Here is a 19,178-nt window from a genome sequence, read left to right as displayed (position 1 = left end):
CTTCTCAAATGCTAGCCGCCCTCTGTCGGGTTCAACATGGCTTTCCAAATCAACTTTGCTTATGGCTTTCACCAATCTTAATGTCTTTTTAAACAGTTCATTGTGGACATCCCTCAATCGGGTACACTTTTGTCAATACACTGTTCATCAGGACTTTTAGGCTTCGCCCCACTTTCATCGGCATCCCTCAGTTGGGTTCGTTCTTGCCAACCTTGGCCAATCACACAATTTCTTCTATTTTCTTATAATGTGGGATTCACTTCCCTTAGCTTTACAATCATCTGCCGGCCAAAGACTTTAGACTGTAGAGAGGATTTTACTAGACCCCTGTATGACCACTTTGAATCACTTTCTCGTGCCTCTCCCAAGGCCTTCTGGTAACGGTAGTTTCAACAGCAGGGTAGGGCAGGATATGATATGATAGTTATTTTTATTTATATAGCGCATATACACAACTTGTAATCGGCCAGAGGTTCCTGAGTGAGCACCCATGTGGTGTCTGACTCTTCTGTAGCTGGTTTTCCCCCCCTCTCGTATTGACAGTTCTTTGTACTTTCTTCAATTAGTCGCTTGTTACTTTTGTTCAACACAGTTCAGTTTCTTATTGGCTTTCCTCTCGACTCACCGGCTGTGATGAACCACTTGGCTTTGCTTGCCTCTGGAGTCAAAGTCAGTACCACGGGGACGATTGTCTCTCCTTGGCTTGGTTATCCGTGGAGGAGGGCCTTGTGTACCGTTGACGTCTGGCACATGCAGGCTATTGTTCGCAGTATTAAGATTCATTCCTTGGAGGTTTCACAGGCCTGGCTCGGAAAGGGCAAGGTTGCTTCTCTCCTTGTCACCCTCTCGGTTTGTGCCGTCTTTTTCCTCCTCTTGAACTGCTGTGCTGAGTTTGCTCTCTCGTTGTGTGGTCTGCCTTGCTTGTATTGTGCTCTCATGCTCCACCTTTTATCCCTGTGGGGAAGAGAAGGGGCTGTCAGATGTGTATGATTCTGGTCAATCGCCTGACCCATGTGGTGGGACATATCAGGTAAACGGCTTTGGTGTTTGTACGTCGTCTTTTGTGGTGTGCAAAAGTGTTTGTGTCGGAAAGAGGTTGGGGGGGTGGTAGAGTGTTTGAGTATCCTACGTGGTAGGATGGGGACAAGGTGTTAAAATAAGGGGGATACCGTGTCTCACCCGTCGGTGTCCCACTTCCCCTCCCTGAAGAACCCCCATCCAGGTGATCCTCCCTCACTGGTCCACCCCCAGGAACTAGAATGGCCATGTCCTGGCCACCTGGATGACAGATCCCCGGGGACTAGTCGGGGAGACTCCTTCAGGTTTCTCACACCGGTCAGCCATCCTTTAATGAATCAGTATATTGTGAACTTGTATATAGTGTCCTCTCATCTCTAGATAGTAAGTTCATATCATTATGCCGGTCTCCTATATCGGGCTATTTTCCATAGACACAGGATAATTTTTTTTTTGGCGATTGGCCTAAACTTGGAATATTGATTATTTGTAATGAAAATGTATGCAGGGCTAGAGATATGAAGAGAAATCATGAAACGACTACGGTTGGAGATTTTGGGGACACTATTGTCTAGCACTAGTTCCTGGCTTACCCACATATTACACCAATAACCTTTCAATCTAGAACAACTCCATAAATTATGTGCTAATGCGCCCTCACTTGGCTTACAAGCCCAAAACATCCCAGAATGTGAGTGTGGCTAATACTGTCCTCAGGCCTCCACTGCATTAGTTCTGACTCTCCCCTGAAAACATTGTGTGGAACTTTCTCAACTCTCATGGTGAACTTCTTTTGCAACTTGTACCCATGGTGGCCCTGATTCATGCTGTTCCCATCTTCATCTTGTATCCTTGTTTGCAACATTGTGTTACTACTGACTTCTGCAATTGTATTCACTCTCCCCTCTTGCTTTTCCACTCTTCTGACTGCTAACTCTCAGTTCTCTTCTCCTTTCCCTTCTTCCTTTTCCTATCTCCTCCCCTTACTTTCTTCTGTGCACTTACTCCATCAGAATTGTCCCTGGACCTAGTATGAAAGCAACCTCGTCTGTAACCTCCTCCCTCCCCTTACTGGTTTTTTCCTCCCCACCGCCCCTCCAGTACTATCTGAAATGTCATCAGGCCTAATATGATAGTCGCTTGTTTTGTTCTTACCCTACCTTTCTGCACCCCTCTCCCTCACCTCTTGTTTTTTTTTCCGGCTCTACCAGAAATGTCGTCAGGCCTAGTAGGTAGTCGCCTGTCTGTTTTCATTTCCTTCCCACTCTCCCCCTCCCTTCTTATCAATGTCTTAGCCCTTGCACTATCAGAAATGTCGTCAGGCCGAGTACGATAGTTAATTTCACATCCTTACTGTTCATGGCTTGTAAGAATGTCATTGTTTTTTCCCTTGTTCCCTCCCTTGCCTTGAAGAGCTTTGAAACACATTGTGTATAGGCGCTATATAAATAAATTATCATATATCAAATAACTCTCCCTTTCTGGCTCCCATCTATGGGTGAGGACTCGGCCAAGGATTTTCCATTCTACCATCACCCTTGGAGGCAGCAGGTCATGAGCCAAAAAAGAATATGCCCCTTGTCTGAAGAGCCTCCTCCCCACCATTATTCCCAGACACCTTGGTTGGGCATCACCTAATTGAAGAGCCTGCCCCATCAAACCAGTTTAAAACTGTTGATACATTGCATGGAGAGGAATATTTTAAATCTGATTTGGACGTGCTTCTCAGTAACCTTCAGATGTTTCTCTTCTTACTTTAGTCTTGCATATAGCTTATATGGAGTTTAGTTTCTTTGCTTGTTAACTGATTTGTTAAGTTGTTGCCAGTTCTAGACAGTTACCTAAATGCCGATGATATTGTAAATGTTGTACCTAGCTTGACCAGGTTGTGTAAACATGTATTTAAATAAATGAATTGTCTAAGATGGACAAGTGTTTTAAGATTCATGCTTCCCCGTTGGCTCTTAGACTGAATTAAGCACAGGACGGGGAAAAAGTGTGCTTGGTTTTGATGGCGTGTTTAGATGTTTTGGGTTTATTCTTCACTGATTATCCAGTTGATGGGTACATTGTTTAATTTCATAAAGATTTATTGATATTCTGCACCTAATATTTTGCTTGTTACATTAAGGTACATTTGAATATGGATTCTCGAAGTCTTTCAGGAAAAAAGGCACCTTCAAAGAATGAAGGGGGACGTGAACAAGAGGCAACCAGACAGGAAGGTATAACTATTCACCATTGCTCTTTAGGGTATTTTATTTTCTGTTTCAATGCAATGTAGTTGCTTGTCCATCCATATTGCTCCTCATGCTTTCCAACCTGTTGGGGAGCCTGCATCTGCAGCAAGCCAGGCTGAAACAATGCTCCAAAGGCACTGCATAATACAGCAAAGGGATTTGGAACCAACAGTATGCAAACCCTTTCTCACCGCTCTGGTACTATTTTCTTCTATGAAACCACACCCACAGCCCAAATGTTAGTTGGGTTGAAGAACTGCTTCTAGCAGGTATCCAGTCATTTTATTGCAAACAAAACAGAGTGGTACATTTCAGAGCAGACCATAACACCGAAAAACAGTGCAAACATTAATTAAATAAAGGGTAGAGGGGTAGGGGGTTGAATTGTCAGGATGGGATTGTGGTGGCGTTAAAGGTTTAACTGTATTTTGTCAACGATGAAATTTACCACTCTGTAATTATTGTTGTCTGTAATATAACATTTAACCCTTCCAGCATCCTCCTTTTTTTCAGATCTTTCAGTCCTTTTGTCATTGCGAGTTGCATGAGCTCCCCATCTAGTTGTGTGATGGGGGAGAGCCGGTAGGTGCTGGGTTGGCCTGGTTGCTATCCAGATAATAAAAGCATTGGGATCCTGCATGCTCACCACCCCAACCAAGTTGCCATTTTGCACTCATCAAGGTGCTTCAAATCCTGCTGTGACAGAATGCCATTTATGAGGGCGCAATAGCCTGAACTTTTTTGATTTTTAGTAACAAAATGATTCAGGAAGGTTTGTCCCTGAAATTGAGATCTGAAAATTTAATTCCCTCTTACATAATGCTCCATGCTAAGAAAGATGCTGATCGTGTCTTCTGGCACCTCAACAGCTACCTTGTGGTCTGACAACATGGCAAGCATAAAGTGACATGTGCATTCCTGCATCTAAATTATGACAGATGACAAATCCAAATATAAACCATGTCTACTTATATGATGATCGCTGGGACACCAATTATATTTGGCAAACCCCATTTTTTTTTTCTTTCGCATTTTTAAAGCGCTTACACAGCCCGCGGGCATCGGGGCGCTGGTAAAGGAATTGTTTTTTTTATAGTTGCTTAATTGTTTTGTTTTTTGTTGTCTTTGTTGTGTATTTATAACGCGCTCAAACACCCAGTGGTTGCTAAGTGCGGACCCGGGGATCGAACCTGTGTTGCTTCGTGTCGTCTTGCTTCTAAGGCACGCGCGTTGCCGCTGAGCTATCCTCCCGGGCATTGAGCCATTTTATTACCAGCTAGGGTTTTGGTAACCATCCTGGTCGGGGCCTCCTCGGTATTCACTTCATGGGATTAAGTGTTTCCCTTAATAAACCATTTGGGCATGGTCCCAGCAAAAGCCGTGGTATTCCCTGAGAAAGGGTTCCCCGTGGGCGGGGAGCAGAAAGAGGTTCAGTGCTTCAAATGCCAAAATGTACCAAGTCCAGGGATGTCACACCAGGATGATTACCAGATGATGATTTTATGTAGAAGGACAGAGGAGGAAGGGGGCGGCGTAGAGTAGCTTAGCAGCAGACTTCAACTGCAAAGACTGGTTCCACTAACTCTGATTTTTCTAGGGCTCCCACACGTCTTCTCCTCCTTAACAATTCCTACAAAGTACTCTGGGTACGACAATCACCAGGCAAGAAGATTCTGAAATGACACTCAGGATTTGTACCCCTTTCATAAGTCTAGATGCCCTCTGGCCCTTTTTTTAAAAAAAATTCAAATTTATTTTTGTTGGTTTTTAGAGTAATACAAAGGCCCGGCATCGTGATGCGGGTGAACAGTGGAACATAATGTACAACATCACCCAAGGTCCTTGTTCACAACTGGAATATAATTTTCAATATAACCTAAAAACGCTGTTTTCCCTTCATCCACCCCCCCCCCCTGCCCCAATACAGTGATCTCGTTAACGCATTCTTTTTCTTTGGTCTGTCTCTGCAATGAAGTTAGGTATCGTAACAGATTTGTGTCCATCAAGTGAGTTATGAAGCAGTATGAACAGTGTGATTTGGGAGTGTATCATTAGGGTCTCACTGGTTCGGTATTTTATGCTTTAGGCTTGGATTATTAGCAGCTGTTGCCACTTTAACACCTGTGTCGCCTCTCTTTAATGCATCGTGTAGTGCCACTTCGTGAACTAGTGACTTGGTATGTGTTGGTCTACGGAATCCTGCCACAAGATGTCACACTGGGCAGTTCTCGCATGTAGACTTGATGTAATCTTTTCCATCACATAAATGCCGGTTGCCGCATTCACCCATTCTCTCTTACATGGGATTACCTCAGCCTTCCATTTAATGACCAGGCACGCTCTGGCTGCTAATAGCAAGGGGGTGACCACACCAGTTGCTCTCACATATTCATCTTCATTTAGTTCTAATCCGAACAGTGTCAAAAGAGGTGTACATTTTCGCTGTATTCCTTCAATCACCTTAATCCACCCCAGGACCTCGTCCCAATAGACCTTTATTTTGGGGCATTCCCACCACATATGGCAGTAAATTGCAATCTGTCCGCACTGGCGACAGCACACCGGGTTTACCACCTGGTACATTTTGGAACGTCTGGGGGGGTCATATTGCCACCTGTGGAGGAGTTCTATCGCGTGTAGCGTGTACTGGGAGGCTATTGACACTTTCGGGGTACCTGAGCATATTTTAGACCATAATTCGGGGGAGATCTGTTTGCAAATCGGTTACCCATTTTTTTCCTGAGCCTATCCGTGGAACCTCTGCCTGCTTCTATCAATGTTTTGTAATTGGCTGAGATTAACCCTTTAGTGCTTGAGAGGGTGTTGAAGTTTTTCAAAGGGGGTAAGGTCCCTTTGGATCTTTGCCTTCCACGGGGTTCTTAACATTATTCCCTTCAATTGTAGGAATTGGAAAACTGAGAGTTTCCCAATGTTTAGGGCCTCTTTAAGATCAGTGATCGAAATAAATGTCCCTTCCCTCCAGAGTTGGCCCACCCTCTCCAAGCCAGCTTCGAACCATGTTTGGAACCGTGCGTGATCCGGGATTTCTTCCCTTATTCCCGGTGCCCAAATGTGGCTTAGTGGGGATGGCCAAGTCGTAATGTGTCGCATTTCTGGAGTATCCTTCCAGATTTCCCAAATAGTTCCTATTATCGGGTGTTCCCTTATCCTGCGTGTCAGTTTTCCTTTGGGGACCCAGAGCCATTCTGAGAGAGTGGCCGGTGCAAAGTGGTAGTTGTCAAGGGCAAGCCATTGCAAGTGTGTGTGGTTTCTGAGATGTGGTATTAGTACTCTAAATTGTGTTTCCATGTAGTATTTTTCGAGATCAGGTAATCCCACTCCGCCTTTTTCTTTGGGCAGAGTAAGTACGTTGTACGCATTTCTTGATTTTTTTTTTTTTTTTTTTTTTTTCCCTTGCCATAGGAAGTGCAGGATGATTTTTTTTTTTTTTTAATTTCTTTGAAGTATGCTTTGGGGATTCTAATGGGTAGCATTTGAAAGGGGTATAGAAATCGCGGGAGGCATACCTTTTTAATTGCATTGACTCTACCTATCCATGAGACTGTCAGGTTTCCCCACTTCTCCAAGTCCACACGAAACTTTGTGAGTAATTGTGGGAAGTTAGCATCGTAAGGGCACCTATGCGATTAACCTGATTGATCCCTAAATATTTCAGCGTGGGCCCACCGATGGGAAGTCTCAAGGTCGAATAGTTCTCCCTGTCATTCTGGGTGGGTTCATGGAGGGGGAACAGGATGGAATTACCCTTGTTAATTTTAAGACCGGAGGGACGGCCATATTGTTAAATCAAGTGTATCGCTTTGGGAATGGTTTCTAATGGGTTTGTGACGTATAACAAGAGGTCATCAGCGTATAGTGCTAGTTTATATTCTTGTTCATTGACCACGATCCCCTTGACGATCGATAAGCTCTTAATTTTTGTGCCAGCGGTTCCAGTGATGGGGCAAAGAGAATTGCGGATAGGGGACAGCCTTGTCTTGTTCCTCTTTTTAGGGGGAACCCTCTTGAGTAGTCTGGACACCAAGGCTTTAGGAGATTTATAAAGTGCCTTCACCACTTTTCTGAATCCCTCCCCAAGACCAACCTTGCTTAAGACTGCCTCCAAAAAAAAACACTCCACCCTGTCAAATGCTTTCTCTGCATCAATAGAGAGGAGGACTGATTCCTCTCCTCTCTTCTGCGATTTGTTTATTAAATGTAGGGTCTTTTGCATGGAATCTGATCCGAGGCTACCGATTATGAATCCTACTTGGTCTGGGTGTATGAGACGGGGCATATATATTTCTAAGCACGCTGCCAATATTCTGGCATACATTTTGGCGTCTATATTGAGCAATGAGATCGGCCGGTATGAGCCGCATTGTTTGGAGTCTCTTCCTGTTTTGGGTATTACTGAAATCAGGGCCTCTGAGAATGAATCTGGAGCCTCACCGGAGTCTACGATGTTGTTAAATAGTTTTATGAATAGGGGAAGCAATGGGGAAAGAAATGCCTTGTAGAAGCAGGCTGTGAAGCCATCGTTTCCAGGGGCCTTTCCCACTGGTAGTCTCTTTACTGCTGCTTCAATTTCCTGCCCGGTGATCGGGGCGTCCATTAAGTCCGCCTCGTCTGTTACGATTGGCATTGTGATATCGGACCGGTAAGTATCTATGTCATAGCCGTTTTTTGTCGCTTCCGAGTTATATAGCTGCTGGTAAAATTGGGCGAATGCCTCCGGGATGTCTGTCTCGAGCGTTCAGGGGGTCCTCAGGCTATTTTGTATTGATGTGACCCACCTTTCTTCCCTTTACCCGCGAAGTCTGCTTGCTAATAAGGCATCAGCTTTATCTCCTTTCTCATATTATTTCTGCTTGAGAAGCTGTAGCTTCTTGACGACTTGGGCTTCCTCGAGGAGACGAAGTTCCTCTCTTTTCTGTCTTGATAAAAGTATTTTCTCTTCTCTGCCCTCTGTAGACGTTCGGGCCGCCCAGTATAACTCTATCACCCGTCATAATTTTTTATCTATCAGAGATCTCTTTTTATGTTCGCACCTTCCCTAATCAATACTCCCGCCAGGTGGCTTTCCCTGCATCCCAGACTGTTTTGATGGGTACTATTCCATCGTCATTTACCTTAATGTATTCCTCTATTTCAGTCGCCATCTCCGCATGGAAGACAGTCTTTCCATAAGGAGTCATTGCAGCGCCATTTTTTTCCTCTGCGGGGAAGTGCACCCAATTCCAATTCTGTGGAGACCATGTCGTGATCTGGCCAGGTGATTGGTTCAATTTCCGTGCTTGCTATTACCGCCGTAAGTTCTTCCGAGATATAAATATAATCAATTTGTGTATATGTACCGTGAGGTGCGGAATAGAATGTGTATCCCCGGTGTCTGAGTGCAGGGCACGCCAGGTGTCTCGTAGTCTATATGTATGTATCATTCCCATTACCTCCTTTCTACCGGCATCGGCAGGTTCTGATGTTGAAGGGACTGCCGATTGTCTGCCTCTTGTAGCATCGGCCCATAAGTTGAAGTCTCCTCCAACAATTACATGGCCTTCTGCCTCCAGCATTATTTTGGATAGTGTTCGCTGTATGAATCTGGCTTGGCCAGTGTTTGGGGCATAGTGTTGCTAACGTGATCTTAAGGCCTCTGTTGGTGCCTACCAGCAACATGGCCCTCCCCTCCACATTTCTCCAGATCTTCGAAAATTTGAAGTCGAGACTTTTGCTGACTAGTATTACCACCCCTGATTTCTTCAAAGCTCCAGGGCCCCAGTATTCCAAACCCAGTATGGGCGGCATCACCTTTCGTTCCTCTCCCCTGGCATACTTTGTCTCCTGCATATACAATATATCGATCCCTGACCTCTTCAATGATCTCATCACCATATTCCTTTTTGTGGGGGAATTGAGTGAGCAGATTCTCATGTGAGCACCCTTTGTTTTAGTGTCAGGTACCGCCATCACCCTTCTAGGGGTCATTGCGTGTCTTTTCGGGACTGTATCAAATCTGTGTTAATTGTGTGATTTCAGAAATTAGTATGTATGTGGACGTACATCACTGTGGGCCCCCTCCCCTTTCCAACCCTCCTTCCCTCATCCCCCCCCTTTCCTCCTCCCCCCTGAGTAGCGTCCGATCCATCTAAGTTAGTCACACCCAGTCAGCCACGGACCACCAGTAAGGATCATACCTCGTATAAAAAATGAGCCTCTGCAAACCGCCCCCCCCCCATCGTATCTAACTTCTGGACATTCCATATCGTCATATATTCTTGCATTGTGGAACTGTTTTAAACGTTGTTGGTCGGCGAGTTGCCCGAAGCATCACGTGGTCGAGCATTAGTTCCAGAAGTAAACATCAGGTGCCCACGTTGTTCGGTGCCACTTTGACGACGTTGCTGTTTGGTGAAGAGATCAGTGTTCAATATCCGAAGAGGCAATTTTCGAGATCCTGGGATTTTCTGTCGCCTTGGGCCTTTGATCTACCATTCCCTGTCTCTGTTCCGATTACCTTCGGCACCTGAGGAGCCGTCCTGTTCGCCAAGTATTTCCACTATGCATCTGTTAATTTCTCTTTTAGTTTTCAGATTAATTGTGGTTCCTTCCCACTCAAAGGTTAGTGAGAAGGGGTAACCCCCATCTGTATCTGATTGCCTTGTCTTTTAGGAATCTAGTCAAGGGGAAGGCATTTCCTTCTCATAGCCAGGGTGAGGGAGGAGAGATCCTGAAATATGGAGACCCTGGCTGTGCCCATGGTGATCTGAGTAGTGTTCCTTGCTTTTTCTAAGATTCAAGCCTTGTCCGCATAATTATGAAATCGGGCTAGTATCGTCCTGGGTCCTCCCGTTGCGCCTCCTGCGCGGTGGATGCAATCAAGTTTGGGCTCATCAACAGAGTCAACAAACATTAGTTTTAGGATTGTGTGTAGGGTTTTCTGTAGATCTTGTTCTGTTTCACCTTCTTTTTCCGGTATGCCAAAAACGCGAATGTTATTGCGTTGTTTGCGATTTTCTAGGTCGTCAACCTTCAACCGGGATTCTTCCTCCCTCATCTCGATATCGTTGAGCCTTGTGTCCATTTGTGTTTCTAGTGTCGATAACGAGGCTTGATTGTGTTCCACTTCCTTGAGTCTTTCCTCCATTTTATCGATTCTCTGTTATTTTGTCGATCTTCCCACTTACGTCCGCCCGCATGCTCTTTATTTTGGAAAGCAGATCTGCAACATCGGACTTGGTGGCGGCTGCTTCAGGGCCCGAGGTCGCCATCTCGCTGTTGGGAGGAGGGGTGGCCAGGGCGCGTTGTGGCGTAAATTTGAAGAGTGCAAGTTTTTCTTTGGAGGTCAAGCTCGGGGTGCGGGGTTGTGTGGGATTGCAGCGTTTCGTATGGCGTGTAGCGGTGTCGCCGTGTGTAGAGAACTGCAGCGTTTACTTCCTTGGGGTTCGTTGTTTCCTTCGTTAATTTCTTTACCTAGGTTTAATCTCGCAATGCCCTCAGGTGGGGGTTCGTGTGTTTGAGATAACCCTAGAATGATTTCAGGAACTAGGGGTCCTGCTTCTAGTATTGCTTTATATGCCTGAAAATGTAATTTTCTTTCTCCTGGCCCTTATCTGGGCCTTCTTTTTGTCCCTGGCATCCTTGTGTTCTCGTGGAGTTCTGCGGGGGAGGTCGCGTTTCGAAGTCCCGGTTACCTCCTTGGTCTTATTTCTGGAGGGGGCTCGGAGTAGTAGCAGTGGTCTGGCTGGTAGAGGAAAAGTAGCAGTGTTGTACCTGCGTGGTTTCTGGACCAGCATATGTGGGGGTTCTGTTTTCAATCCGGTGTTGACTTTGGTGTAGGTTTACACCTCTTTGATGTGCTAGAGGTTCTGCCTGAGGATGGCTTATCTTATGGGAAGGCCAAACACCGGGCCCCTTTGCGTCGTTGTTGTCCTCTGTGTGTGTTGCTCTCACTGTGATGGCGGACGGAATACCTCGGTTCTCCCATTTGGAACATGTTACAGGAGGCTGTGTTGTAAAGGCTGTGGAGGGCATGCACTCTCAGGTTGCTTTGGGTGCGTAATTGTGGAGCCAGTGAGGGCTCTATGTGCCTGCTCCTGCTGTGAGGTTATGTTGCAGCGGGAAGTGGGGGGGGGGACTTTATCCCGACTGCTAGTGTCTCATGACTTTGGCCCGTTATTGCGGTGCGCTGCAGGTCCGTGCCGCGGGACTCCCCATGATGCGTGCCCCCGCCAGGTGTGATGCCTCGTGGAGGCGTTGGATAGCAGAGATCCGGAGCCGTGTGTCAATGAGGGGTGCACCAGGGTATCGTCCCCGTTGGGGGTGAGGGCAGGGGACTATGCGCTCTGGGCTCTGCGCGGTTCTGAACGTCCTGTGATCGGGCCTCACCTCATTACCCAATGGGGTCTGTCCAGCCGTTAGGCACACCTCCGTTGTCCGAGGGTATGCTGGTTCCTGATGGGGCTCCATTGTGTAAACTGCTCCGGGGTCACCGCTTCCGCCTTTCGTTGGATGTGGAGCGTTCTCTGATGACAGCTGCCTCTCCTCAATCTGTATAGTACAGTTTGGGTGCCTTTAACGTGGCGCAGCTGCTCGCCACTCTCAGAGATATCTTTTCGGGATGACGGAAGCTCTGATTTTCTTTGGATTTTCTCCCAGGAGGTGGGGGGGGGGGCCCGTAGGGTTGTTATATCTTCGGTTTTCACTTGTGGGGGGCCAATAGTGGGGGCTCAGACTGCTTTCGGGACCGTTGGTGCAGAGCTCACGTGGAGGTAGACCACATCCACGTGCCCCCTGGTGGCCGATCCCTCTGGCCCTTTTGCCTAAACAAGGGAGGGCAGATCCTCTCCTTAGTTGATTCATCTTGGGACTGCTAAAGGAAAAGGATTCATCTGGAACTAGGTTTGGGGTACTGTCTAATCCAAAGTTCTCTACCATAGAGGTGAAAAGCAAGATTTCAAAGGAAGAGGCAAGCTTTTCCCCTCTACCCATTGTGGCCAATCTGGGCAATTCGTCCCTTATTCCCATGGGGGAGTGTGATGAATCCCAGGATATTGTCCCTGCTTCCTGTGGGTGGAGGGGCCTTCCCATGAGGCCAGGGAGGTGAGGTTGTTACCCAATAGTCCCCCTGGGGGTGGAACTCAGCGGGTGAATCTCATGGGAGGGACACCCCCCTGTGGAACTGGGGGCGATTATCAGGGAAGAACATGGCATGTCCCCGAACTTCCCATACCCTCCCTCACCCCCCCTACCCTGTACAGGGTAACATGATTCCACACTCATCCATGTACTTATGTAAGGTGGAGCATCCTAGCCAAAATACTGAGACAAGGCAGAGTAGAGACTCCCTGTATGGATCTTGCAAAAATACTGAGACGAAGAATATTCCAAACAACCCAGTGGAGAGAAATAACATTCGTACTGGGACTAAGAGGAGGCCCGGAGTACTAGAAAGTGCTCTGCGGAACCAACTTCAGCAGTCTAGTCAATATGGACAATCTGCATGCTGCCAATACATAAAAAGGGAAGAAGGACTGGAGAGTTCGTTCAGCCCTCCCTCGAGGAGCTGCCAGCAGATTGGCGGAGCGGAGAAGGGCGACCAGAGGAACCAGGACGCGTGTGGAGAAGTGTAAGTCTCCGGAGAGGGTCAGAGGTAGAAGGACCCTTCACCCTGCTGGAAACAGGCCACAGAGGTCTGTCCTAGGGAAGAGCTCACACAGTGCGTGCCGGCAGAGAAGCAGCAAGCAGCACGTACGGAGACACTGGGGCGGACAACTCTGAGAACCCAGGCAGTCGGGATCGACTCCTGGAGCCGGACAGAGCCTGAACGGAGGCTTCCTGGAGCTTAAGACTGGGAAGAAAGCCTATGAGAGAGACTTTAAAGGAACAACTATATGTGAAGTAGGGGCCTGGGACCTTATGTGCAAGAAAGAGTATGAAGAAGTAATTACAGGTGGAACAAGGGGCTGGGAAACCCAAATACAGAGATGTTATTACAACCAGTATGCAAAAAATAGCAATGCCTGGCAGGATAGTGAACCAGGTCTGCTATACTAAGAAGAAAGAAGCTATAAGTCGAACATTCATAGTACTAAAACAATATAGCTTTGGAAAGCTTAAAACCAATATGCACTTTAATTTGTAGAATACCTATGGTACTGAGACGAAGATGAGGAGTGAAGAGTCAATGTGCAATAGGAACAACCTTAAGCCAAAGATGCAAACTAGTTGTTCAACAAATCATCAGCTGTGCTGGAGATTTAAAAATGGTACTTCTGGCTATCCATAGTCTTTGTGGTGGTGAAGGAAAAGTTGTTGCAGGAGAGGAAGTGGTCTCAGTTCGGAGGAAAGAGGAGCAGCGGAATTCACGTAGGACGCCAAGCAGGAGACCAGCTTTGCAGCAGAGTCACAGCAACAAGCCATGCTGAAGAAGGAAGATGCTCACAGGCACTTGCCTAGAGGTGTCGCGTACCGGAGGAGGACTCTTGGGGGGGGGGGGGGGGGGGTGTCAGAGTATGCAGCACTGGGGTGAGGTAAGTCATGCCGAACAGCAAGGGTACCGTTACCAGAAACGCAAGAGACTGCTGCAGGAGCAAGGAGAGACTGAGTGAGCGGAGAAACCGATCCGACAATGGTGCTTTGTCAAAGACCCACGTTAAGCGGTGAGTCAGCCAAATGGAGTTGTGGGGGGGAGGGGGGAAGGATCAGGATGTTTTCTAAAGTTAAAGGACACTGCAGCAGGCAATTTGAATACTAACCCAGTATAATAGAAGGGCAACAAGGGTACAATTCCCCCACATGGGATGTCAGTTTGGGGAAACCTGGAACCCGCATTGCCAAGAGCCTTTAAAAAAGAGAAAGAAAGAAAAATGGTGTAATTCTCCTCTCGTGAGATATCCGTTTGGGGGGGCAACCTAGAACCCAAATTGCCATAAGCAAAGAACATGGTAAACATTGTGCATTTCTCCCCATATAGGATGTCGATGCGGAGAAACCTGGAACAAAGATTACCACAAGCAGAGAGAGGGAAACATTAACAGTTGTGTGAAGTAGAAACCATTCCGGGCAAGGGAGCAAACCGGGAAAGGAATAGATTTTTTTGTGTGAAGTAGAAACAATTCTTGGCAGGCGAGCAAACTAGGAAAGTAGCAGTTTCTGTTGTGAAGTAGAAACCATTCCTGGCAGGCAAGTAAACCAGGAACTAAAAACCGTGTTGTGGAAAGAAAACATTTACTTTATTATCCTTACAAACTAGTGTACAACAAGAGACATTTTTCTATGAGGAAAACACTTTTTGACCACCTAAGAAAAACCTTCTATGAAAGACACTGGTGTTCAACATCTTGAGAAATGTATTCTGTGGTAAAGACTGTTACATCTTCCTAAGTAATCATCTTTGACGTCTGGAGATGAAAATTGTTTTGGTGTTCTGTGGAAGAGACATTTACTTTGGCCATTTGAGGGAAGTGTTGGATGAAAAAGAAATTTTCAATTTAGTTCAATAGTATATTGTTGGAAGGGTACTCTTCCAAAAGTCTTCCTGAATTGACCCAGGGGAAGGGAGTCAAAACCTGGACGCAAGGATTGCTTTGTTGCAGTCATACTTGTGTACCTTTACCCATTTTTGTTGAACTGAAAACCGACACATCTACCTTGCATATATTGGTTGTGTATGTTAGTGTGAGGGATAGATATATTTGTACTTGAGGGTCAGCCTTTATCCCATCCCCCTAATCTTGAGAAAATGTTCAACTTTGTGTCCGCTTTGCATTTCTGACCCCTCACAAAGCCTTCACAAATAATATCTGGCAAGAGAATACAGAGGAGAAATAAACCGACAAAAGACATAAGAATCCCATAGAGTGTTATAGTTTATCTGATTATGCAAACCCTTTCAAGGTTAATGTAAGGAATCGATCAGACTTGAGGAAAGTCATTGTATCAAAGAAAGGGAGCAGCAACCAAATCACCGTCCCTTCAGCATAACACACGGAGTACCCTCCTCTTCCAATTGCAACCTATCCCAGTCACTGACTTAGCCACCACAATCAAGGCACTCAAACCCTCCTGATTCAAGGGAGACACTTGTCCGGCTTCACTGATCAGAGATTGCTCCGAAACTTTGCTACCTCTCACTGCCGCCATCACCAATGCCTCCTTCACATCCTGCTCTGTCCCTACTGCCCTTAAGGGAGTCATGGACCCTTGCTCAAGAAACCGTCCCTAGACCATCTGACCCCGTCCAACTACTGCCCTATAACCACAGTCCCTTTCATCCTGACAGTTATCAACAGAGTGGCATACCGCCAAATCCGAGACTTCCTCGAATCCCACCACATACTAGGAGCTAGGCATTCGGGTTTCTGCCCTAGACACGGAACAGAAACAGCCCCTTTAGACCTCAAGAACCAATTGGACGCTGCCATTGATGCTGGAAAACTCGCACTCCTCCTCCTTGACCTCTCGGCGGCCTTCGATCTGGTTGACAGACACTATGCCAGCACCTCACAGCCATGGCACATTTCTCACCCGACGCAGCCAACTGGATAGCCTCCTTCCTGTCCCAAACAGAACATCAGTGGTCTTTGCTGGCAACGCAATGGCTGACCCATACCCATATGATGCGGTGTCCCCAAGGCTTCTGTGTCTCACCAACTTTGTACAACATTTATACAAAACCACTGTTCGAGCTCCTGGATTCTCTTGGCATATCCTATATAAACTATGCTGACGACACTCAAATTATCATCCAACTGTCTGAGGACTACACCCAGGCACGATCATGATAAACGCTCTCCACGAAAACATCCAAACTTGGATGGCAGAGCATGGCCTCTGTTTAAACGATGTATAAACTGAGCTTTTGCTCATCGGCTCTCCAGCCTGTCTAGCCAAACTAGACCTCTATTTCAAATCGTTCAGCATCGACGGTCACAACCTCCCAGTGGCTCCGGCAGTAAGAACCTTAGGGGTCTACCTGGATGCGAGCCTCAATATGACACGACAGAGCAACCATATCACCTCCACTTCAGCCTACGCCACCAAGCTGATTGACGCTTGCAAGCCATTCCTTTCCACTGAAAACAACATTAGTGTCGACATAGCACTTGTCGGGTCCAAACTGGATTACTGTAATGCCTTACTTTGTGGTACCTCTGAAAAAAATCTAAACAAATTACAAATTACACAGAACAACGCCCTTCGAGCGGCTTTAAACTTGGGGAAACATGACCATTTTCCGATGCCAAGAGAACTGTGCAATGGCTCCCCGTCAGAGAGAGAATTATTTTCAAACCCCTTTCCATTATGCATCGCTACCTGTCCAACCAGGCACCAATTTATCTCACCCAGAAGGTAAAAAGACAAGCGACCACAAGGCTACAACGCAGGGCCTTCCCAGTGCGTGCCCGCACCCTCTGGAACACGCTCCGCCCCACACTCTGGGCCGAACCTTCGTACCTATCATTCAAAAGGAAGCTAAAAACTCACCTCTTCCGCTAACCTTTCTCCTACTGTCCACTACCCACTTTTCCCTGTATGTAACGAGCGCCTAGATGCCCATGGGCTTTGCGCACTGCTATCAATGAATGAATAAATAAATTAAAGAACCTGCTGAAAGAATTGCATGAGTTAATAGACGCAAAAGACTATTTGAAAATTAGGTATTAAACAGGAGTTTAATAGACTAAAGAGAACAGTATAAGAAGCACCTGTCAGGGGTAGGGAGACACCATCCTGGCATCTTAGTTAGTAAAGTAGGCAGGGAATACCACATAGGGATAGTTACTTTTTCACCATATCATTTAATAAAGTCTTTCTAAAGATGCACTCCAAGAATCTGTGTCCTTCTGATCCGCCACAGTGCCCATAATGCACCATACACCGCTAACTCTTAGACCGCCTTGGGTATCATGCAGCATCTCACTGGCTTCAAGGCCTGTATCCGTTGCATACCATCTTCTTTGGTGCAGAGCAGCACCAAGCTGATGTTACTGGCTCGAAAAACCTAGTCACCCACTGTCGTACTACTTCTGTGCGGAATTGTGCCATGGTCCCCAAGTCGTCTCCAGACTACGTAGGCAAAAGGAAGGGGTCCAGTAACCAGATGATTGTGGATTTTAGCCTCTGCTGTAGGTTTTCAGAAGTCCCATAGGAGTTTTTGGTTCCTGTGGCTGGAGGGTTGTCGGGGAAATATTTTCTTTTTGCTGCCTTCCTCCCATTGACTTTTGCTTTGTTAAGGCTCTTGACTGGAGTTTTTGAAGTTAAGTAAAGTCTTATGCTTCACTTCCCTTATCCTTTCGCTTGTTCTTATGGGGAAACTGATCACTTTATAAGACTGTCAGTACTGAAAGATGTGACAGAATCTGGAGAATTTGCCCCGTTTTACCAGGGTGGAGCCATCCCCTTTGATGCTAGGGAGGTGAGCCTGCTAAGAAAAACCCTCCCAATGCGTTTGGGAAAGCTGGACCTCATTGGTAGTGACTCGCAACCAGGGGACAAGTGGATCTGGCTGTCAGCTATGGAACTCCAAATGCTGTGGAAAGTGCATTGCAACAGTTGGCTCAAGGCAATGCGTGCCTCTCAATTGGCTTAACAAGAATAAAAGGACTTTTCCCCCTTGTTTGAAGGCGGTGAAGTGATACGCAGAGGCAAGCCTCTGATGTACCAATGTCATTGGGAGGCGGAGGTGGCTGTGGTGGGGAGAAGGACCCGGAAGAAGGTCCAGAGGGCGGCCTGGAGAGAAACTGGGAAAGAAATCTCGGTGAACGAGAAACGTGGCTGACGAGGCACAGGGCTGTGCCAAGTCAGCGAGGCCAAGTAGAGCCAGCCCCAAAGGTAGGCGTGACAACGCAGAAGACATGGTGGGCCTGGAGCTCAGGAAACAATGCTGAATTCGGTGAGCGAGGGAGGAACGAGTCCTCCACTCACACTAGGCAGAACCAAAGGGAGAGGGCAAAAAAGTGGCGCGCGAAGAAACACTCCCACTTGTCTTCAGAAGAGGACGCCCAAGAGCTGTGGAGAGGGCCTGCTACAGAGAAGGTGCATGGGTTGCTCGCAGTAGAGGGATGCACAGAGACCCAACTGGGACAACGGGAGAAGGAATGAAGAATATGGTCTAGAGAGGGAGACTGGCATAAATACTAAGAGTGGTTACGGGAGCCCTACAAAGCCGAGTCCTGGAATCAGCCAAACGACTCAAAGCCATGCACCAAAACCAACAGAAAGATAAATAAGGTGGGGTACACATGCCCCTATGAATCAAGTGAGAAATTTGGAACAAGAGAAAGAAGGGAGCCAGGAGGGCCCTCTAAAACTAGTAAGGAATCCTTCCAAGGGGAAATCTAAATCGAGCAAGACTGCAATCTAGTGGGGAGACAACCAGGTAGTTGCTGGAGGAAGATTAACGCAATATGACCAGTGAGAGAATTTATTTTATTGGCAACTTGAGAGTTTATGTATCTGAGGAAAACCCTTTTCTTCATTTGGAACTTTGACAAGATTGACAGGAACTGATAGTCTGGTGACTGGCCTCCTATTCAATCTTCGTGGACACTAATATTAGACAGGATTCTTGGAAACCCTGAAAGACTGCAGAATAAAGAACATTGAGGGCAACCTATTTTGCCAGTTTTTCATTTTTAGTTTGTTTTTAAGTGGTAGGACAAGTTTATAAGTTGGCATTTGGACATAGGACAAGCTTTATTATTTTGACTAATAGTTATGTGCACATTAAGTTTATTGGGTAGGGCGCTTCCCTATTAGCGATAAGGTCAGTAAGGCATTTTCTTTAATTTAAATAAATCTCCTGTAGTAAGAGCATGTCTTCTGGTCAGAGTATTTGTTCTGGTATGCAACACTATCCACGATTGGATAGCAACAGTCAGTTTGAATCGTGCAGCTCCTTGCCATTGGTGGACATGGCTG

At 46.5% G+C, this 19,178-nt stretch overlaps 1 protein-coding gene across 2 annotated transcripts in view; it reads left to right on the top strand.

Annotated features, from left to right (window-relative positions):
* The window catches only part of KIAA0586 (KIAA0586 ortholog), a 2,241,463-nt gene that overhangs the window by 144,945 nt on the left and 2,077,340 nt on the right, over positions 1-19,178 (top strand). For both annotated transcript variants that reach the window (XM_069637413.1, XM_069637412.1), the window contains exon 3: positions 3,149-3,242. In XM_069637413.1, coding sequence (XP_069493514.1) covers positions 3,149-3,242 — 94 coding nt within the window. The remainder of the gene's footprint in view (positions 1-3,148; positions 3,243-19,178) is intronic.

This window comes from Ambystoma mexicanum, chromosome 14 (assembly GCF_040938575.1).
Source record: "Ambystoma mexicanum isolate Mex_15411 chromosome 14, UKY_AmexF1_1, whole genome shotgun sequence".
NCBI classification, from domain to species: Eukaryota; Metazoa; Chordata; class Amphibia; order Caudata; family Ambystomatidae; genus Ambystoma; species Ambystoma mexicanum.
The sequence above is the reverse complement of the archived record's forward strand: the minus strand, read 5'-3'. Positions and strand labels throughout refer to the sequence as shown.